Raw genomic sequence first — 23,668 nt, forward strand, 5'->3', positions numbered from 1 at the left:
ATAATCATGATTAAAAATGAATGCCTTAGAGGAGATACTCTAGAACATGCTCTCACTAACCTTGTCTTGTGTACTCAAGCACTTAATCGCACCCATTCAAAGGTGATGTAAAAGAGCCTTAGGAGGGGCTAGTTTGGTAACAACTAATGGGTGTCCTCCTCCCTTTTACACATTGGGGCTAGGCTAGGCATGTTTGGAAAGTCATCTTATGCTAATAGTTTTGAGGCGCCTAGCCTATGAATGTGCCTTTCTTTCAGTACCCTTATTTTTTGGATGAGGAAGATTGGCATTTTCACGTGTAACCTTCATCCTTGTGAAGAGCCATATCGTTAGTAAGTGTGCTTTTTGCATGTCTTGATGCAAAGTTGATCGTAGGTATAGCAAGGACATAAAATCAAGCCTAGTCAACAAGTGCTAGCCTCATTAGTTAGGGCGTTTGCATGAGGTCTCAAGTTCAAACCTCATTGACAGCATTTTTTTTTTTGGGTGTCTAGAGATGACTGGAATTGAACACCACAGCAAACACACACTACCAACTACTACGTGTCTCAGAGCGGCATACTTGTAAGGAAGCATGATAGCGCGTGTTTCGAATTGCAAATGCATTTAGAATTCCCTTTCATTAAAAAACAAAAAAACAGAAAAAAAAAAAAACCGATCCAGATTCCCAACACAAAAAAGCATGACGGCTGCCAATTTCCAAAAAGCGTCTTTAGATACAGTGACATTTTTCAAAGTAAATTATTTAAAAAATTGCAGTGACGTGGAGGGGGGAGGACGTGGAGAAAGAGCGGGGTGACGTGGCAGGGGAGTGAAGTGGCAGGCTCCAGCGCGGATGATGTGGACAAGCCTTGAGGTGACACGTTAGAAAGGGGTAGAGGACAGACTAGTACAGGCTGTAGGGCTTAGCGTAGGGGGCAGCACGTTGGGGGGTTTGGGGACCGTGGGCTTGTCTTAATTTGGAAGATTTGCGTGTGAAGGCGGTGGTGCTTTTATGCGTGACAGCACTTTCTAGGCAGCAAGCTCTCCTCCTATGAAACCTCAAAGCTTTCTGGCTATGGTGGAACCCCCACTTTAGCAGCAGCAGCAGCAAAACACACACACACAGAGAGAGAGAGAGAGAGAGTACATCAAAGCATTGCCGCGAAACTCCATTGCTGGAGCAGGCAGAAGCACTCCGCGGAGCGCTAATTGCAGAGATAAGGCAAATGCTTTGCCCGTCGCTCACCACCATCATCATCATCAACAGCAACCATCATCAACAACAGCAACAGGTTCTGGCCAATCATCCCCCTTTCCCTTCACGTTTCATTCTGCCCCCTCTACCACATTCTCTTTTCCGGACCCCTGAGCTCCACCTTCATTTTGTATAACTTTGCTACCCTACCTTGTTCTGGTTTTTGCCTCAAAAAGTTTCCCCAGATTTCTCTGAATTTCGACCTGGAATTTTCTCTGATTTTTGCTCCAGCATTCTCTGATTTTCGCTCTAGCATTCTCTGATTTGTGACCTATTTTGTGCCCTAGTCCCTTCGAAAGTTTCTCCCTAGCTTTCTCCGATCTTTCTACCCTGGCTTCATTTGATTTTTCGATCTAGGGCTGTCTGATTTTTGGCTGTAGTAGCTTCATTTGGCCACTTCTTTCTCTTATTTCTAAAGCCCGGGCTTCCTTGCCATTTTCTAGTGTGCATTTCACCTCTGCTTTACTCTCCCCAGCTCCGGTTTATCCCTGTGATCTAACTGCAATGCTGGTCCAAGATCAGGCCGACCTTAAATAATTTTGGATTCTCGATGTTTCTACCCTCTCTGATGAGGCATTGAACCATCACCAGAGTTTGCATCCAGTGCAATTGATGCTTTCAAGAAGCTCAGACGGACATTCTCCTTGGGAAGCCATTATTTCTTCTAAAGAACTGGCACACATCAGAACTAGCCTGGTCGCGAATGCTCAAAAAATGGTAAGTTCAATGAGAGGAGTCATTGCTTCGCAGACAGAATGATTGGCCCTATCTAAGTTAACAGGAAGAAACCACACACATGAAGCACTTGTCAGAAAGGGAGCGAGAAGCTGCAGAAGGTAAAAGAGCCATTGCTCAGCTTGTTGTAATGCATCGCATGTGAAAAAACAGAGTTTGTCTGCTTCAAATTGAAGAGTTCTGCTACGGCCAGCAAGAACATGTCAACTCCTCACGAGCGTTCAAGAGGCCGGGGAGCCAATCTGGTGAGCTATTAACTACTCTCTCTTCCCCACTGAATTGTTTTGCAGGGAGGGAGAGTCTTCATGGTGCATTTTGTTTAGTTGTTGAAACCACACACTTGTGTGCTTTGAAAGCTTGGGGGTTTCATGCCATGAACTGTGCAGTGGGGGGGGGGGGGGGGGGGGTATGTTCATAATATAATTTCGGATGCTATTGCTTCAGCCCAAAAATAACGCACTAGACACCCTTGGTAAGGCAGTAAAATTGAAGAGCAAAAGGAGCCCTGAGAGGGTTTGACCAGGTTGAAGTTGTTTGTCTATACATAAGAATTACTCACTCAACTTTGCAGTAAAATCAAGTTTCTTGAGAGAAAAACATATGGGTTTGCCTAGGAGTATTTCAAGGAAATAGCAAGAGACACAACCATCCAAATAAGGAAGTGATACAGTCAATACTATCAGAATAGTTTATAAATTATAAGCTGGCATTTCTATAGCAAATTGTGAACAAGAGACAATGGTCTTTACAGAGCTCCAAAACAAATCAACTTGCTATCAGGGGCTTTGTATACATACATTGGGCTGACGGAGCTATGGGTAAATTAGTAGTCGTTTTTTTGTTTGTTTGTTTGTTTGTTTGTTTGTTTTTTTTTGTTTTTTTGTTTGTTTTTTTTTTGTTTTTTTCGCTTTTGTTTTGGGGGAGGCAGGTGTTTTGTGTTTATTATTGTTATTACATGGAACAATCATGCTGTGCAAACTCACTTATTTTTTGTATTAAGTGAGCGTGTCATGTGCAGGTCTACAAAAGTGGGTCATTGCTTATCTCATCAAAAGGTTAGTCTCTCTTTAATGATATACAGATGCGCATAACGATTTAGCAGATCTCATCTTAATTTTTCGAAACAAAGTCTTAATTGTTCTTTGCTTTAGGTACACACTATTATTAGGTTTTTGTCATATCATTCAATAAAGATTGGTGCCCATCAAGCTGATACACTTCGTAGATAATTTAGAAGATGCAATTTGAAAACATCAATGGTTCTTGTGTTATCTTATTGTAGGTGTTCTTTCCATTTGCTAACCAAGGCCTTTAATCTCGAGACCTCTTCCTATGAGGGGAAGCCCAACCAATTGTAGAACTAGCATAAGTGGAATCTCTTTGTTGAGCTGAGTGACTACCTTGTCTAGAAACATGAGTTAGGTTATGAGACAGACAACAAATGATTATTAACAATTGCCAATATTCTACATCAAAGGGAAAAGACGGACACACCAATACGATATACAATCAAGCTATGAAGTGACAGTGTCCAAATCTACAACTTGGATATGCGCATGTAATGGTCTGATGGAATACTTAATCATGTTGGAGTATGCACGCGGAAGCGTAGATAAAACAACAGAGAGGAAGGGAGCAAAGGAGAGAGAGCTTGTGGACAAGATCACCTTTTATAATAGCATAAAAGCCCATAAAATAGGTAGAGTTCCATAACACTGAGATGCACAATCCTAACATTAAGAGCATAGTTGTCAGGAACGAAGGTACGAGAAAACGGTACCGGTACGAGACTTTTTATTTTGAAAAAATAAGTTCGATAGAGGTATGGTCGACTTAAAAAACACTTGAAAAATTGATATTTGTACACATTTAGAGATGCAAAGTTGAGTGAAGGTGGCAAGGTAGAAAGCCCCCATTCCCCAAATGGCCATAAAAAATAGTAAAACAAAACATGAAGGAAAAAAACTATCGTAAAAAACAGTAAAACAAAACACGAAGAAAAAAAATGGACATAAAAAAAGTCAACAAAAAAAACGGCCATTCAAAAAAAAGTTTCGCTTGTATAGTTTTGTATCGTACCATATTTTACGTATCTCATGAGTGGGACTAGTTTCGTAGACAACTATGATTAAGAGCATGTGGTAGCAAGCAATCTCCTGTGAATGTATTTATGCAATTATTATGAGATTAAGCATTGTATATGCAATAGGTCACTTAGGATCCTTGAACGCCTGACCGACCACTGTTTAAGTGCATGTGAATACTTATGGCCTTGTATATAAGTTAGTTTTCTCTCACAATACCACACACTCCCATTGGGCAATTGAGTCTTGTTCTTGCTTCACTACCTGCCAATAGATGCAGAACCACAATCTCTTGCTTCAATGGCAAAGGGGAAGTCTACATCCATTCCATAGGAGGTGGAATTGTGTAGTTTCTTTGGATTTCATCATTCTACACAAGATTGTCAAGATCACATGACTACATCAAATAAGTAGCATAAATGTAGCAAGCTTGGGCCGAGCTGAAATTTAACCAAAGTAGAGGTTTTCCTCTCCCTTTCTCCCCAAGGTTATCTTGTATTTTTGTGAATGAAAGCTGCAATTGAACTAGGCGTGAACTATGTCTTGGTCGAGAACTTCAAACAATTAACAATAGGCTTTAGAAAGGACAAATGTCAGCATTAGCAATATGAGGGGATGTATAAGCAGGGTTTCTTTTTGTGCCTTGTTGCCCTGTCATTTGTATTCATTGATTGTATTGATCAAGAATTTATTCAGGAACAATCCACGGGCACGCTGGCCAGGATCAATACAATCAATGAATACAAAACAAACAGATATGCCGATGTAGAATATCCAAGTCGATGTCTAGGCACGAGATCTCTGATGTTGAGCGCACCCTGGGGATGGCCCACAAGTATCTCTCACCGGGCTAGTACTAGATCCAATATCCAAATCCAATGAATCCAAGTTCAATGAATCCAACCAAGTTTAATGAATCCAAATCCAAGTCCAATGAATCCAGATCCAAGTTCATATCCAAGCCCAAGTTCATGTTCTAGTTTAAGTCCAGATTCAAATCCAAGTTTCAATCCAAGTTCTAGTCCAAGTCCCATAGGTAAGACACCATCCTGGCCATACACGGGTGGCATCAAACAGGCTCCCGTCCATACATACTCTCCCTTAGAACATTCAATGGGTGCAATAATCCGGCTGGCGTTTTTTGATCAAACTTGACCTTTTGACGAACCAAACATTCTATGTGCTTGAAATATTTTTTCTATCATTCGGTTGAAAGTAGTTGGGGCATTGGTAAGACCAAAAGGTATCACCAAATACTCAGAGTCCAAAGGTAGTCCTAATGTGGTCTTGTGAATGTCCTCTGGAATAATCTTGACTTAATGGTAACCACTTTTCAAGTCAATCCTCTTAAAGATGGTGGCTCCATCTAATCTATCTCTTAGAAATAGAAAACCTGTTCTTCGTAGTGATCTTGTTAAGAGCCTTGTAATCAATACACCCCCCGCTGAGAACCATTCTTTTTTTGAACCAATAAGACTGGGGAGCAAAAAGATGATGAGCTAGGTCTAAAAGCCCGTTTTCAATAGCTTGTTCACTTACTTTATAATCTCCTCTTGTTGTGCCCGACTCACACGATAAGGAGGTTTGTTAGGAGGTGAGCTTCTTGGCATGATGTCAATCTGATGATCTTCTAGTCTCTTTGGAGCTAGCTCTCCTGGAAGAGTATCTGCAAAACAATCTTCATTCATTCGAGCCCATCTTTGGTCCTGTTACTTCTTAGCTCTCCAAGCTAGGAATTCTTCATCTCGGAGAAACTGTCTAGACTGTTGAAAATCTTGGTACTTTGCCGATGTCATGGCCGTGGTCTCATGAGAAATAGATCGACGGTCTTAGTTGCCATCTAGAAGTTATGTATTAGCCTCATAGTTGTTCCCTTCATGAGGCCCTTGGTCTCTCTCTACTCTCCACATGGCTCTGTCACCCCCCAAGAAAGTTTTTTCAAGAGAAATTCTGCTATGATACCATTGTAAGTCTAGCGGGGCATGCAATGACAGACTCAACCACATGTCCAAGAGATAAATATATAGAGAGAGAGGGGTGAGAGAAGGGGGAATAGGGATCTTGCACAATACACCACACTGAGCGAGGAACAGACCCCACTCCCTTTCAGGAATTTATTCAAGAACAATCCACGGGCACGTTGACTAGGATCAATACAATCAATGAATACAAAACAAACAGATATGCTGATGTAGAATATCCAAGTTGATGTCGATGTCGATGTCTAGGCACGGGATCTCTGATACCGAGCACACTACGGGGATGACCCACATGTATCTCTCACTAGGCTAGTACTAGATCCAATATCCAAATCCAATGAATCCAAGTCCAATGAATCCAAATCCAACTTCATATCCAAGTCCAAGTTTATGTCCAAGTCCAAGTTTATATCCAAGTTCTAGTTCCAATCCAAATCCAAGTCCAAGTCCAGATCCAGATCTAAGTTCCAATCCAAGTTCTAGTCCAAGTCCAAATCCAAATTCAAGTTTCATCCAAGTTCTAGTTCCAATCCAAGTCCGAGTCCAAGTTCCAATCCAAGTTCTAGTTCCAATCCAAATCCAAGTCCAAGTTCCAATCCAAGTTCTAGTCCAAGTCCAGATCCAAATCCAAGTTCCAATCCAAGAATCACTCGCTCATCCCATGAGTAATCTCCACAATTCCTGCAGCCTTGTCGATGAAGGAAACCATGGAAAAGCTCTTTTTGGCAAGAAAACTGATATAAAACCCGTTTTAATGGTTTTCGGGTGATAAAAACCTCCAAAAAGCAATTTTAAGGATTTTTGGAGTAGTTTCAGGGTTTCTGGAAATTTTTAGGGTTTTTGAAATTCAGTTCATACAACTCCACACATGTTTGCATTGTTAGAAGTCATCTCGTGTCTATTTTTATACACCAGGGCCTTTGTTGTGGGTGTGCCCGCCCTTATGAGGTGTTTTATCATTTTTCCTCACTCCCCGTATTTTTTTCCCTATTTTTTTCCATTTTTCCATGGTGTGGATGGATGCCAGATGGTTGGCAGGAGCCCGTGGTGCTGGCCGACTGCACCCCATGGCTGGCCGACCTGTTTTACACAGTCGTGGAGGTGCTGGTGGCTGGCCGACTTGCTCCTACAATCGTGGAGGCTACTACTGCTGGCCGATTGCTTTATGCAGTCGTGGAGAGCCTCTACCGTAGGCCGACTGCATCTATGGGGCATATAAATATGCCCCATGCTCCCCATCACTTTTGTACTATTTCCGGGATCTTCTTGTGTATATAGAGCAGAGTTACACGCCTCTATCTCTCTCTCTCTTGTGCTGTGATTTTCTGCACTGCGTTTTGCTCGTGTTCCCATATCTGGTCATCATCTCCGCTGCGTATGTTGACATGGTATCAGAGCCTAGGCTCTAGATAGTTCTTGGGATTTGTGAGAGCAAGAGGGGGACTGTTGTGTTGCTGATTGGTGGACCGTACGGGACTGTTCGGGAAGAGGAGTCAGAAGCAGAATGGTTCATTGATCTGGTTGATGGACACCAGATTGGACGGGAGCTTCCTGATGCGGCAGTTGAGCTCATGGTTGCGGATGACTCTTTGGGAGGCAGGATTGCGTTTCCTGTGGTTTCTGCGGCATGCGAAGGATGGAGTCCGACTCCACGGTTGGAGTGACTTAGTTTGGGGAGGAGATCCGGACACGAGGAGATCTACTTCAGGACCAGGAGCAGTTATACGGAGCAGTAAGAGGCAGTCATCTTTTGCCTTGTCGATGACAGAGGCAGAGAACCGGGTTGCTTGTGATGCTGTTTGTGAGGTGGTGAGGATGTAGAGGTTACATTGCAGGTTTGGGCTTCCACTGGAGGAACCCATGGTCATCCAGAGGCACTTTGTTCCTGAACAGATCGTTGCTGATGACATCTTGCTAGAGTTCTGTTCGACGGAGGACAGTACGGTGGACCTCTTCACGAAGTCGCTATCTCAGGATTTGCTCAGGCGGCACCCTAGCTCCATGTGGTTGGTTTCACAGCCAGGAGCTGAGAGGGGGTGTTAGAAGTCATCTCCTGTCTATTTTTATACACCAGGGCCTTTGTTGTGGGTGTGCCCACCCTTATGAGGTGTTTTATCATTTTTCCTCACTCCCCGTATTTTTTTCCCTATTTTTTCCCATTTTTCCATGGTGTGGATGGATGCTAGATGGTTGGCAGGAGCCCATGGTGCTGGCCGACTGCACCCCATGGCTGGCCGACCTGTTTTACACAGTCGTGGAGGTGCTGGTGGCTGGCCGACTTGCTCCTACAGTCGTGGAGGCTACTACTACTGGCCGACTGCTTTATGCAGTCGTGGAGAGCCTCTAGTGCAGGCCGACTGCATCTATGGGGCATATAAATATGCCCCATGCTCCCCATCACTTTTGTACTATTTCCGGGATCTTCTTGTGCATATAGAGCAGAGTTACACACCTCTATCTCTCTCTCTCTTGTGCTGTGATTTTTTGCATTGCGTTTTGCTCTTGTGTTCCCAGATCTGGTCATCATCTCTGCTGCGTATTTTGACATGCACATCCCCATATAGTTCTGCACAGTTTCGTACGGCTGTATGGATCCGAACAGTCGTATGGACAGATGATGGCGTGACACTACAACCGATGAAGGCGCTCTGAATGAGTGGGCAATGATGAAAAACTCCATGGTTTGGTTCATGATCAAGAAGATGATTTCCAAGCTTCAACGGAGATAGTGACACCTCAAAGATGAAGAGGTTATCCTCCAACTTGATGCTCAAGAGAGGCTCATGCTTCTTTTATACTTGAAAAGGGCCCTGCTTTTTGCCAAAAGCTTATCCATGCTTTGCTTTTCCCTTTTTACTCTTTGCTTTTCTCTTTTTGCTTTTCAATAATAAAATATTACTCAACTTTTGCCAAAGTTATTTAGCTTTTGCTTTTCTAACTTCAAGGCCTTGCTTTTTGGCCTTGGAGTTGCTTTTTGAAAAAGCGGCTTGTATCTTTTTGGTCCGGCTTAGTCTTCTCTTGCCAGTGGTGTCCTTGGCTTGCGGGCAATCTAGTTGGACATTTTACTTTTTCATGCTTTTTGACCAAAATTGGTGCTTTTTCTTAATCAAACCTTATGGACCTTGTCCCATGTCTTCTTCAACCTGTCTAGTATCCGGGCATGGGTTTCATCATGTGAAATAGAGCTAGGAGGGCCAAATAATTACACTTAGCGACTTGAAAGCTTACGTAAATAGGACCAACTCTACTAGGTTTTTGCACAGACCATGATTCTTGATTATGACCACCACATGTGATGGTGTGCTTGTGAGTACTTCTCAGCCTATTAGTGATTTATAAGACACGATTAAAGACAACATTGAAAGTAAGATGCTTAGAGCGGAAAAGAGTGTGACTCTTGAATGAATAGTTATGTCCTTTGGATGTAGAGATGTGTGCTTTGATCGATAGATGTATCTCTTTGAATAGACATGTCCTTTGGTGATGACCAATGTGATGATCAATAGATGTCTCTTTGAATAGACATGTCCTTTGGTGATGCCCATGTGATAGGGTGTGACTCTTCATTGGTGTCCTTCAATGATTAAGAGTAATTAAGGATAATTAAGAGAGATTAAGTCATAATCGTGACATTCCGTCTTACTTAAAATAAGATCCAGGATTATATAAGTGATTATTGTTGATAAAAGAACTCTTGAAGTAATTCTGGGTATTGTTGTAGATCTTCATCACTTTGCCAAGTTGAATATGAAACATCCAAATCTTTTCATTGTACCAAGAATTCTGTAATAATTTGTACAAACTTTATGATCCATGATATGTGAAAAGTCAGGTGAATTTTTTCCCATGAAGGTGGTAAATCCAACTTATAACTCAAAGAGAATTCTTCTTAATAATCTAAAAAGGACCATAGTAACGTCGGTTATTGGTTTGTTGATATTGTTCTTGAACTCGAATCATCTAATCTCGAACTTGAATAATAATGTCTTGCATTTCTTGAACTAATTGATCCACTAATGCCATCTTACTTTGAAGAACAAAGTTGGATGACACAATCGGTGTATAACCTTAAGCGGCTTGAAAAGGACTCATATCAATTGTTGTATGATGAGAATTGTTGTAAGCAAATTCCATCAATGGTAAATAAGCTTCCCAAGATGCTAAATGAGACTGAATGTAATGTCTAAGCATCTCTTAAAGAATTTGATGAACTTTGTCAATTTGGCTATCCGTCTATGGATGATATGCTGAACTGAATAACAAATTTATGCTAAGTGACTTGAAAAGTGAAGTCCAAAAATGTCTTTTAAACATAGGATCTCGATCTGAAAAATGGACTTTGGCAATCCATGTATCTTGAAAATATACTGAAGAAATAACGAAGCGATATCTAGAGCGTCTTCTTGCATGTATAAAGTGTGCCATTTTGTAAAATCCGTCAACGGTCAACCACACCATTATCCGTGTATTTACCTTTCGAAGAACGCAGTAGAGATGTAATGAAATCCATATTGATACTTTCCAATCATTCATTTGGTACAAGAAGTGGTTGAAGAAGACCACTTGGAGCTTGTCTACTGGATTTCATTTGCTGACAAGAGAAGCATGTTGTAACAAACTTTATAATATCTTGTTTCATTGAGGCCAATAATAAGTAGCTGTCAGCAATCGATAAGTCTTGTTGATACTAGGATGAATTGCATAAGGAACCTCATGATGTTCCTTTACCAAGAGTTTACGCATACTTGTGTTATGAGGAACACAGATGTGATCCTGATAATAAAGTAATCTCTCAATGAGAGAGTACGTTGCATAACTCTTTAAATCAAAAGTACTAGACTATGGAGTCGTAATCACTAAAAAACCATTTGCAAAGTCTTGATCGCTTGCATATGGATCTTTAAAAGTTTCTTGAACTGTAGAAATAGCCATTACTAAGGCTTGAGGCATTCTGCTAATAGCATCAGCAACCACATTAGAAAGACCAAGAACATATTGAATAGTCATTTGAAAGTTTGCCAAATACTTCACCCATTTGCCATGTTGTGCTTTTATAATTGGTTGAGTGAAAATATACTTCAGGGAATGATGATATGTCTTCTCCAAGAGATAATGTTTCCAGGCTTAATAAGCATGAATAATTGCCAACAAGAACTCCTTATTCATATACTTGAATGCTTATGATTGTCAAAAGCGATGGCTCGGCCTTGTTGCATAAGAACTACGCCAATTGCAATGTTAGAAGTATTTGTGACTTTGAAAGGAAGATTGGAATCTGCATTTGCTATTAGTGGGGTTGTTGTTAAAGCAATCTTTAGCTTATTAAAGGCGTGAGAAGCATCATCTGTCCATCGAAAAGTGGGTGTTGACTTTAAAACCTTTGTCAATGGTGGTACAATCCTTGAAAACTTATAAAACTTTGTATGGAAAAAATTGGCAAGACCCAGGAATGATTTGACATCATGAACATTCTGTGTCGTCGACCAATCGTTAATAACTCGTATCTTCTTAGGATCAATGGAAATACCATCAGTTGAAATAATGTGCCCAAGATACTCCAGTGATATCTTTGAAAAATTCACTTTTTTGTGGATTGATGAAAAGTGCATTGTCACGTAATATCTAAAAATCTTGAGGTAGATGCCGCTTGTGCTCATCGATTGAAGCACTAAAAACCAAGATATCGCCAAGATAAATTATCATGGACTTGTCAAAGATACTCTAGTGATATCTTTGAAAAATTCACTTTTTTGTGGATTGATAAAAAGTGCATTGTCGTGCAATATCTAAAAAACTTGAGGTAGATGCCTCTTGTGCTCATCGATTGAAGCACTAAAAACCAAGATATCGCCAAGATAACTTGTCAAAAAATGGACGAAAAAGGTCATTAATGAGACTCATAAAAGTTGCTGGGGCATTGTTAACCCGAAAGGCATGACCATATACTCATAATATATATACATCGTATAGAAGGTAATCTTGTGCTCATTACCTTCATGCATATAGATCTAATGATATCCAGACTTTAAATCAATCTTCGAAAATACTTTGGCATGAAGCAATTGATCAAATAATTCACGAAATCGAGGAAGAGGCTATTTATTCTTGGTTGTGAGTTTGTTGAGGGCACGATAATCAATGCAAAGTCGCATTGACTTATCTTTCTTTTTCACTAGCAAAATTGGTGTGCCAAAAGGACTCTTGTTGGGATGAACATGACCTTTGTCTAAGAGCTCCATTAAGTGGCATTGAATTTCTTGTGATTTAATAAAAGAGACTTGATATGGGACGCGAGTCAGTGGCGAATTGTTAGGAAGTAGATGTCATGGAGGAGGTAAAACTGGGGGTAATTATGTAGCAAAAAGATCCAAAAGTGGGGTAAAAAAGGGTTGAGGAATTATGGTCAGGCGTTATCTCCTCTCTGGAATAAATCATTAAAAGTGTCGAAGCCTTTGGAACCCATCGCTTTGCTTGAAGTGCGGACAAGGTTGGTGTGGAGGGTTGATCACAAATGCCTTAGAGATCGATGTCCATGCCATTTTTGACAAACTATAAGGTATGACTGCGAAAATTGATGAGAGGGTCGTACTAATATAACCATTGCTGACCCAAGATCATGTCGTATCTGGATAGGGGCATAACCTTAAAGTCCATCTTGTTACGATATTGATGGGAAGTCAAGGAGCAATGGCGTTGCACTTGAAACCAGACCCGTCTGCCAACTCTCTCATAAGTGTGGGGGCTACAAGTGGTGTGTATTTTCAAATACTAAATCATCGCCGTGGCCACAAAGTTGTGAGATCATCCGCTCTCGTTTAGAACAGTGATTGGGTAGCCGAAAATTGAGCGATAAGTGTTAACACGTGTGGATGTCGAGGTCGGAATTGTGGAGGTAGCCCGTGCTTGTGTCACGGAGGTAATTATACATGCTTGTGCATGTTGAGACAAGACCATAGTACGCTTGTCTTTGGAATTTTCTAAATACTGAACCTGGGACTTGTCTTCAGAGGTAGAAGGTTCCACGTTGGAGTTTTGCCGATGATTAGGATGTTTAGGGCACTCAAACCAATGATCAAACAGATGGTACATAGGTTCGATTTTTGTTGTCCTTGAGAAGAATTTTGAGAGTTTGACTTAAAATGGCGAGGTTGGTTACGTCCATGGTCTAATCCTCGTGGTTGAGAGGATTGTGGTCGCCACCATGAGTGATCGGAGGAGGAACCATTCTGATGGCGAGGTTTTTGGGAACTTGTTTGAGAATTGAATCGATTTGAAGCACTGCCAAAGGAAGGGGTACTGCCACTATTGTTGTAGGGGCGAGGATTTTTGCATGGAGTTGAAAAGGGTGGACATCCTAGTTGAGGAGGTCCCCGAGAGGTCTTGGTAAGGTTTGCTATGCGTTCCGTATATGCAATTGACGAGGTAGGGTCAACGGGGTTGTACATTTGCACGTCCACACGAAGATTGGGATTACGACCCTCGACAAAGGCATGTAGCCTTTCTTCAGGGGTTATTGAAGAGATCTCGTGTCAAACTAGTGAATTGCGAGAAAGGCCCATCTTTGTAAATAATGAACCGGTCATATAAGGCTTGTATATGTAATGAGGACATATTTTGGACACCCCATAAGTGTGGGTAGCCGAGCAAAGCCCAATTGTATATGACTTATGAGAGTGTGTAAAGACATTCTCAGTAATACAATAAACATTGAGCTTTAGCTTGGATAGTTTCTCTACTTACTTGTCTGGTGATTTCAATCTCTTTCTTGTTTCCATATCTTGCATGTCTATGGCTATGAGTCTTGTTAGCTTGCTTGCATGCTTGTGTGAGTGTGTGTGAGATGTAAGAGGCCAATGATCCGGCTTGGGTCAAATAACGTAAACGAGATTGTGCGTGCTTGGAAATCCGCATTGGTAGGTATACATTGCTTATGGATGGCATGCTCGAACTTATCCTAAGTCATGATGGACTTGCCATCTGTCAATAGCCGTTGCCAACACAGAAAGGTAGTATCTTCAAGCAAGGAGGCAGCAAGTCACTTTCTTCTGGTCGGAGAGGTTGAAGTCCTCAAAATATAGATGAAGCTGGTATAGTCCTTGCGTTTGTTGTGTTGGCCTTTGAATGCTTCAATGGGTTTTATGCCCAATTTCTTAGAATGACTTGCTTGAAGTAAATGATAAAGCAATTTAAGTTTACCGTCGTCAGTATGTCGTCGAAAATGGAGTGTGTCAAAATTGAAGCACGCGAGCTGGTTGGTTGGGAGAATCCTCGTTGAAGCTGTTGCATCTGCGCTATGAGCATTGCCAATGTTGATTGGAGTTGAGCTTGCATAGCCTTCATTTGGGTTTGCATGTTCTGTTGCCATGGGGAGAGAATTGGTGCATCTTTGAAAATATGTTCTTCTTCCATTGTGATTGAGTTGGTATCGTTGGTCTATTGCTAGAGCTCCTGAAGGTGCTGTTGTGTCCTAGTAAGAAAATCTCTGAGAGGGCAAGGTTGGGCCATGTTGGAATGTGGCCGTGGCGAGGCTGTTAGGGGAGGAGCTGCTTAACGACCACCTAGTATATGGAGGACGATCAAGAGGGCTAGGGCTGGGGTGGGTAGCAAGTGGCGAGGGAGCAGGTGTCGGAGGAGTATAGGTCGGGGACGGGTGGGGGCACCGGATGCGAGGGGAGCCTGCTCTGGGTATATATTGATCTCATGGAATATAAGAGATTCGTCTGGGATGACAAGGCCAAGATAAGGATGATGTTCCAAGAGAAAGGTATGATGGGATAAATGATAAATCCTGTTCCGAGGTTTGATCCCCGAATATCCACATGCCGTATTCTCTATCACAAGAAGTGGGTGTGGCTATCTAAATGCGAAAAGGTGTCGGGAAAACAGGAACAAGTACAGGAGCTGTCACTTGCATCCTGCACTAGGGTACACAGTGACACACTAGCATGATCATTAGTGCAGCATTTGTACAGAAGCAGAACCTTTTTTACGGTTATTTGTCGTATGTAGTGACCCCATTGTGAGCCTTCAGTCCAAGGACAGTTAGGCACGAGTTATGTAGGTTAGTCTCTGAGCTTCAGAGGTCAGTCAGATGTTAGTCCTCTTAACCCACTTGGAGAAAGCATTATACAGGGGCATGTAGTTGTTAGCCTTAGCATTAGATGGATTATTAGGCATTGTTAAGATCATCTCACATAGAAGGGGCCAACCCAAAGGCCAGTCCCAAGGCAGCCCAATATGGGCTAGCCTTGCAAAAGGCATCCAAGCCTTGCCAAGCAGTTGGCTAGTCCCTTTGGTGGCTTATGTGGCCAGTCGGCCAGCAGCCAACCAGGCAACGCACAATGAGCCGGAACGGCCGGCCCCTCCCTCAAATAAAGTATATTGATCTTGGGAGAATCAAGTACACAGTGTCATGGGCATTTTTGACAGGATTTCCATACCAATGCATATGAATACGGTATTGCAAACAATGTGTTGTCGGTGTAGACTTGTAGCTCACCCTATCCTCTCAAGTATCCATGTTCCCTACCATTTGCTCTCTATTGTTCCACCAACACATGGTAGCAACAATCCTGCAGAGAGCACGTAGAACAAGAGAACACTACACAGGGTATGTAATCATGGAGTCCGGTTCCTCCCTCCTGCTACTTGCTTCCATATTTAAGCATCAAAGCTTACCAATTGCAAGTAGAGTCGATGACAGCGGAAGTCTTCGCGATGGAAGCGTTTGGATTGTTGAAATCTTCGATTTATCGCGATCCTTCATGACAAAAGTCTTCAAGAGGATGAAGGGAACCCTGGGAAAGCTTCCCCTATGGTTCAACTTGAGAAAGGAGGGCTGAAATTAGGGTTTTCAGCAAGAAGACCAGTAATTACAGCAAAAATAAGAGCTGTTTTGTTGAATTTCAGTCATTGGGAGTGTGTGGGAGAGTGAACACCACCTGGAAACACTCTTGGAAGCTTGGAAAACACACTAGCAAGCTTGGATATGGAGTTGGGAAGAGAAAGTGCAGAAAATACAGCCAAAGAGGCCTCATGAAGGGGATGCCTACTTCTAGAAAGAAAGAAAGAAAGAAAGCTGTATAAACGTCTACTAGAGGCCGAACTCGACCTATGAGACAAATCAGTGTACAACTATCAATGTCTTTTGGATGTCCAGAAAGAAAAAGAACAAAATGAACATGAAGTAAACTATGAAAGTACTGAGCTTGGGGGGGTGTGATGGATGGAGCACTACTGCTAGAGAGAGAGGGAAGAGAGATAGGGTGAGTTGTGCACTCTAGGTGTTAAGTAGAGAGGACAAGTGCCTTGTGGTGCAAGCTAGAACGGACACATGGCTGGTTGCTCCCTTTGTGCAAAGGGGATAAGGTCTTGGGCGGTGGACATTGGGTTTTGTCCACCTCGAGACATTAGTGTGTGAGAACACAAGGCTGGTCATAACTTATAAGTGAGTTTTGGTCGCCCAAAACTTAATGAAGTGTGTACACACTCACTTATTAATTAGTGCTAATTCCTAAAGCTAGGTTTATGACTAATACTTACTACCTGCCACACGCCACATAACCATGTCGGCGGCAGACAATTTCACTCGCATGGTTCACGGGCGGGCGTCCCCTTACCCCGAACTACACATTGGTTGGGCAAGCATGAAAACAGCATGCAATTTCAATTGCAAGCAAGCAAGCACATAAAGATGCTATGCAATGCAACATTGGTATGGACAATCCCTGTTCATGAGACTATACCAAAATAGATGTGCTCCAGGTAAGTATACGATATACCAGACCCAATGGAACACCAATCCTCCAGGCATTTCTAGCCATGTACACACAGGCACAAGTCCCAGCGGAAAGCCAAGTCCACAGTATCACAGGAGTGGCATTAATCCTCGGCATATGCGACTGCCATGGACGTCAGTCCAATGTACATACATAATCAGAAAACACAGGTGGACCAATTGGGTGGCCAAATGGTGACACAAGGTAAAGACTCAGATAGTATGAAGGCACAATATCCGGATTCGGAAGAGTTCGGGACTCAATATCAGTTGGCTCTCAATTCAGAACCAGTATACGAGATGGTTGGTTGTTTTTCAAGAACCATCTTTGTGTACTCAAAGAAAGCGCCAAGTCCTTTGCCACAATATCCATGATTCTCTTGTTGGGGGTCATAGAGGTATCAACAGTACCTTGGAGAAATTAGAGAGGTCATTCTATTGGCCTAAAATGTGACGGTATGTGCTACATATTACACTTTCCCGTTTTCATGGTTTCTGACTGCGTAGGAAACTTGAGGAATACAAAGTCACCTTCTGCAAAGGTCACTTGTCTGCGTCCTTTATAGGCAAATGTTTAGCGCGTTTCTGTGCGCTACGAATGCTCTTGCGTGCAGCTTTGAGCATATCATTCATATCTTCAAGGAAATCCTTGACAGATTGAATCTTCTCCTTTCCAGGCCTACAGCCATCGGAGATCTCGGCTGGAATCCATACATTGACATGAATGGTGTAAATCCAGTCGCTGAATGCTTGGAGTTGTTATAAGCAAACTCCAATATGGGCAAATATTCTTCCCAATTTGATTGCTTCTTACTTACATAAGAACGCAACATATCCTCGAGTATTTGGTTAACTTTTTCAGTTTGACCATCAGACTCCGGATGATCTACCATACTCATACTCAAAGTAGTATCCAACTTTTTGAAGATTTCTCTCCAAAAATGACTGTTGAACTTTTATCTCTATCCGACACTATATCTGCGGGCAGGCCATATAGCTTGTAGAGATGTTCAATAAAGAGTTTTGCCAACTCTGGCATTTTAACAGTTTTTTTTTTTTTTTTGTGGTAATAAACTTTGCCAGTTTAGTTAACCTGTCCACTACCACCCACACCGAGTCATTCCCTCGACTCGTCTTGGGTAAACCGGTAATGAAATCCATGGAAATTGTTTCCCATTTTCCTTGAGGAATCTCCAGTGGATGGAGTAGTTCTCCAACCTTAAGACGTTCATGTTTATTGACCTGGCACTTACTGCATTTCAGCACATAAGTCTAGACGTTCTTAAACAAAATAGGCCAATAAAACTGTCTTTTTACTAGTGCATAGGTCTTCTGAATCCCAGGATGACCTGCACATGGACTATCAAAACTATATCCCGAAGGCTCGGCTAGCCTCTCCGGACTAACTCTCGCCTCGCTACCCGCCGCACCTACGGCCAGTCTCTCCGGACTAGAATTATGTGCCGGCGAGGAAGGTGGGCGAGGCTGTGACAAAGTGCGTACGCGTACAGCGCGCCAGACCTCTGTAAAGACAGGATCATGCTCACACAAGCCATGATTTGGTATTTCAACCAAAACCTTAAGGCAAATTTCATGCCTTGATTTTGCATCATGTCATTAGCACAGAAGCTAATGTACTGGAGAGCACTTTAGTAGCGCAAGTTGTTAGACTATGCTACTAGATATTTGTAGACTACGCTACCATGTTGCTTCACCAACTTGTTAAAACTTTTCCTTGGAAAGTTCTACGGCCATAGGAGAAATAAACTAGAGCCAATCTAATCATGCATCACAAGAATTAGTTCCAAAGCTGAGAGATACCTCTCTCTTAGAGTAACATCTTTGCACAAGCATATGCTCTAGAATCTTGTTGAGTTTCTAACTACCATCAATCTACGGATGGTTAAACTCCACTCTAACTCAGAGTAAATGTAAGTTTTGAAGATTTCCCTTCAAATATAACAATCAAACTTCCTATCTCTTAAGCCATACTATCTTTGCGGGCAGATCATATAGTATGTGGAGATGTTTGATAAAGGTTCTTGCACCACTGCGGGTGTCTGGAGTTACATCCAATCACTTACAACTCTTTGTTGCTATTACCAGACACATCCCTTCCAGTATTGTCTGGACTCACACAACCATTCCAGTTTATGTGATATTTGAGGATATCCCTCCTTTCCCTCAAGAAAGGTTTTTGTCCTCAAAAACTCTACTTTCAAGCGGACTACGCGCTAATGTCATAGGTCCAAGAACAAATCTAGACCGTGTTTAATATCATATGTTATATTCTTGAGTCCTTCCAAGAAACTTTTAAACATCTTGTAACGAAGATGTTCTACGTACATATGGTGGTACTATTGATAAACTGCTTTGCAACAGATCAGTGGTTTCACACTTGTAACAAAGTGCTTCATTGTTGCATTTATTACCCTTCATAAGCGGTTACACACTTATGAATCATTTGGGTGGGTTGTACCATCTATCAAGAAAAATTCCAAACTACTAATAACCACATTATCAATCCACAGATAATGACTGAGCTTGCTGCTGCGAAGCCATAGGTTGCTAGATAATTGATGGTAATTACACAAGCCCAATGTCTCATTACATCATACATTCAATATAAATGCAAACATCACAGTACTTCGTGATGATGAACTTAGGAATTTCATCCTATCCCTGTTTGGTGTTGGTATGAAGTATAACTATGAGAACATTATTTGCTGCCTCCTCATCATAGCGGCAAAGCTACCTACCCATCACAGGTGGCAATCTCTACCAAGCTATAACGAATGAACAAGCAAATAAATGAGTACTCTTGTAAGAACTTCATAACCATATCTCACACCCAACTCATAATCACTACGGATTAAATGCCAGGGCTTGCAAATTGAATGTTATCTGATAGGTAGAGGGGATCATCAAACTACGGATGACCTCGACAACTCACTAGGACTAGTGATGTGTAACTTTTAAGTTACTCCACTCTCCTTGCTTATTCCATACCATCGAACAAATCGGTCCCTCGATTTGAACAACGTCAACATATTTATGAGTACCTCGATACTCATGGATTGTGGTTCGGTAATTTAAAATGTTGATCTAGAGTATCTTTCACTCGAGGATCTTAATTTTATTAACAGCTATGTATTAGTAGTGAGTAACTACGTACCCACTATCATCACACTAGTAACTCCATACTAGTCTGTGAGTAACTCCGTACCCAATGTCGTACCTCCCCCGAGTGGGAGTACCATATACAACCATCTATAACAAGATGCTTAAGTCAAGAAGTGACTACACAAATTGACCCCTCCATTGCACATTGCAGTACAATCTCTGGTATTACAACACGAATTTTTTGGACGTCCTTATCATAGAGGTCAACTTAAAAACTAGTGCATAGGTCTTGTGGAGTCTCGGCTGACCTAACCACACCACTGGTGACTTTCTACAAAAAATGTGGCGCCGAAGTCACCACCTATGTACTTTAACTCCATAAAGTACATGGTCTTCATCTATCATCTATGGAAAGTTGTAAAACATTCCTGCGATGGATTTTTATCACCCTAAAATTATTGTGCACTATTTTAGTGTGAAGAGCTTTTTTCCTGGGTACCATGGTTCACCCCAAGCTCATCTTTTGCTAAATTCTCCGATTTAACAAAAGATATGTCTGCCTCCGAACACTCCGGTTCAGCCCCAGACTTTGAGTTTACTTCTTAACACTCCGGTTAAGTCAAACTCACCAGATACAGTAGGATTTACCACTAAGCTCTCCGGCTTAGCCTTCTATCCTAACTCAGCCCGAATTTATGTACACTACATATGTCGGATCCGATACTAACAACAACCAGGCTCATCTGGAGTGAGATACTACTCACTATTGCCATGTAAAACCTTATTAAATCCATGGAATGCTCCACTCATTCCCAAGGGGTCATACGACTTATAGGGTTTACACGCACATGAACTTTGTAAGCAAAATAGCCTGTCATGCAATATTACAATTGCTTATGTAGGAAAGTAATATATTTTCCAAATTCATATGGTAGCAACTAAAATGTGCTCACAATCGCACACTTATGTTGAACATAGGCAAGACTACACTTGCAAAATGCTATAGGGCGTCCCCCATGCATGAAACTGTCCAACCAAACTAGTCTTACTGCTAACCTCTAGATTTAGATCACTCCGGAACTAAATCACTCTGTTAGCACTAGTACACCATCATGGTCTTGCTACCTAGAGCTTCTCCGAACTCTGTAATTGGGTTTTATCCCAACTTATGGCTATATTTGGTAATTTTCAAAGTTCAAATTTTATGTTGCACACTTTATCACTACGGACAAGTGTACATACAGACCTGCCAAAGAGTCAAGTTACATACACAAGCCATGGCGTCCCATTCCACCAAGACTACAATTGATTCCGTGAGAATTTGATGTCCCATACCATCAAATTACCACTCAACCAACTGATGTGACATATAAAAAGGTTCTTTCCCCCCTCGAAAGATCACCACAAACTCTCGAGCAGTGGGATGTCAACGCATGGCAATAAAAAGAAGAGAAAACCATGCTTGTAAGTTTAAGAACAGTTCTCTTCGATCAAATTGTATAAGGGTATTGAGCATTACATCTCAAGACTATACCTCTTCAGATTTACCATTGATTTTACAAATCAATCCTAAATCTGCTATTATTATCTAGGCGTATGCTAATCCTTCAGATTAGTACTCCTAGATAAATTAAATTGAGTACTGCTAGCAGAACTACTAGCCCCTTTATCCCAAGTAATACACACCTTAGGGATTACCTTTACCAGGCAATCACGTGACTAAATCAAACTAGTCACTAATCTCTAGGCCCAAGTAGTGACACTATTTTGTGTTACTTTTAACAAGGGCCAGCTTGCCTCTACGGGCCAAAGCTCTCTTGTTGCTACAAACAGTAAGCAACTTGTTTGGACACAAGGCCTAACCACATCAAGACTACGCTTGTACATGGTTCTCATTTGCCAAAGTTTATCACAATCTTCGAGCATCTGTTAAAAGATTGTGAAGGGTTATGAGCACTACGGCTCAATTAGGCTTACCTTGATTTCTCGTGATAAGCACTTCGTCTAATTTGGGCACAACCGACGCCATTGCCGGTCCTCTTAGCCCAAGTAAAACACACCGCGGTTTCAGATTTACACTATAGCCAAACTACGTGACTTTGATGGTTAATACTAAGTCTATGCTCAGCTTAAATTTAGTTCTCTGAACCAAATGTGTGATCACCACATGTGTTATTCTCGCGGCGCTACGGCCATAGACGTGTTCACTAGCACAACGGCCATAGAACGACTCTCTCTCGAAGACTCGGCACGACGGCCGTGGGTTTTGTCTCTTTCTTAGCACGCGGCGCTACGGCCATGTGCGGTGGGTCTCTTTCGTGGAAAACGGGCACTTTTCACACGGCACGACGGCCGTGTTGGGTTTGTTTCGTGGGGTGTGCCGTTGTTTTGTGTTTTTAAAAAAAAAAATAAAAAAAATAAAATAAAATAACGAGCCGGGCCGGCCCTCGCCGCTTCGGGCGTGGCCGCCCGCCCATGGGGAGTGTTCACAACAGGCCCTATTCTGGCCGCCTGCTGGGCTAGCCGCCCGCTTCATTTTTAATAAATTAAAAATGAATAATTAAAATATATGTAAAAAAAAAAAAAATGGGCCGGGCCGGCCATTGCCGCTTCCGCCCGCCCATGGGGAGTGTCCACAACGCGCTCAGTTTGGCCGTCGCCGCCTGGCTGGCCGCCGTTTGCCAGCTGTGCGCTGGGCAGGCCCATATATGATGGCGCGCCTAAGGGCTGGCCGCCCGTTCTTTCAATAAAAAAATAAATAGTTTTTTAACCCCCTTATTTTTTTTTTTGGGTTCATTTTTCTGGCCGCCTGCAGCGCTGGTGGCTGGGCTGCTTTGGCCGCCGCCGCCGCCGCTGGCTGGCCGGCGCCGCCGCCTGGGTGGCCGCCGTGGGGCTTGGCTGGCCTGGCCGGGCCTCAGCAGGGCCGTCAATTCCGCCCGCCCGCCCGCCCGCCAGTTATTATTCGCCCAGCTTAACCGTCAACTCTGCATTGCTTCAGCAGGTCGTGGGCTGGTGGTCTTCGCCCCCCCCCCCCACACAAGCTTCAACGAAGCTTTCGCAGACATTCAAGCCCTTCGCAGCCATTCAACGTCTTTCGCAGCAACGTCTTTCGCAGCCATTCACAGCAGGTTCAAATCATGAGTAAAAACGTGGGGTTGTGGGGCTGCTCTTCGCCCCCCCCCCACCCAACGCAAGTCGCCTCCTCTTCGAAAACTCTTCGCCCCCCCCACCTCCCCCACACACAGCATAGAGGCGCTTCTCTGTCTATGAAACGCAGACAATTTCAATGCAGAAAAGAAGACGAAATTCACTTACCTCCAATTCGCTTGCTCCAATTCGCTTGCTGTGTGTGAAGGAGAGAGAGAGAGAGAGTTCTTCCCCTCCATTCTTCCCCTCCATTCTTCCATGGCCGCCTCCCTCCACACCCTCTATTCGAGATAAGGATAAGGAGACGAATGGTCGAAAACCATGGAGTGGGCTCTGGTCCCCCGGTCACGCGCGGGCTCTGACAATCCCATCGAACCACGCTCTGATACCAGTGTTACATATCCGTAACGCCGCTACGGGCATTACCACAAGAGGGGACGGCCTCTGGCTCACCACCCAGCCATAGAGGAAGAATGAGGATTGCCCCTCATCCCCCAGGCTATATAGTGTGTGGCCTGCCGTCCACACTAGCCTGGCCGCCCATGACTCCGCATGGGCGTCCTCTCCCACTGAACCCCGGATATGG

The 23,668-nt window shown here is 42.7% G+C and overlaps 1 protein-coding gene across 1 annotated transcript in view; it reads left to right on the forward strand.

The window, feature by feature from the left end:
• Nucleotides 1-913: 913 nt before the first annotated feature.
• Nucleotides 914-23,668, forward strand: part of LOC147623967 (rho GTPase-activating protein 7-like) — a 104,107-nt gene continuing 81,352 nt past the window's right edge. The window contains exons 1-2 of the mRNA XM_086820836.1: nucleotides 914-2,217; nucleotides 2,991-3,027. Of these exons, the coding sequence (XP_086676962.1) occupies nucleotides 2,173-2,217; nucleotides 2,991-3,027 (82 nt within the window). The 5' untranslated portion in view covers nucleotides 914-2,172. The remainder of the gene's footprint in view (nucleotides 2,218-2,990; nucleotides 3,028-23,668) is intronic.

The sequence above is a fragment of the Cibotium barometz genome, chromosome 26 (genome assembly GCF_041138505.1).
Source record: "Cibotium barometz isolate CiBa-2024 chromosome 26, ASM4113850v1, whole genome shotgun sequence".
Taxonomy (NCBI): domain Eukaryota; kingdom Viridiplantae; phylum Streptophyta; class Polypodiopsida; order Cyatheales; family Cibotiaceae; genus Cibotium; species Cibotium barometz.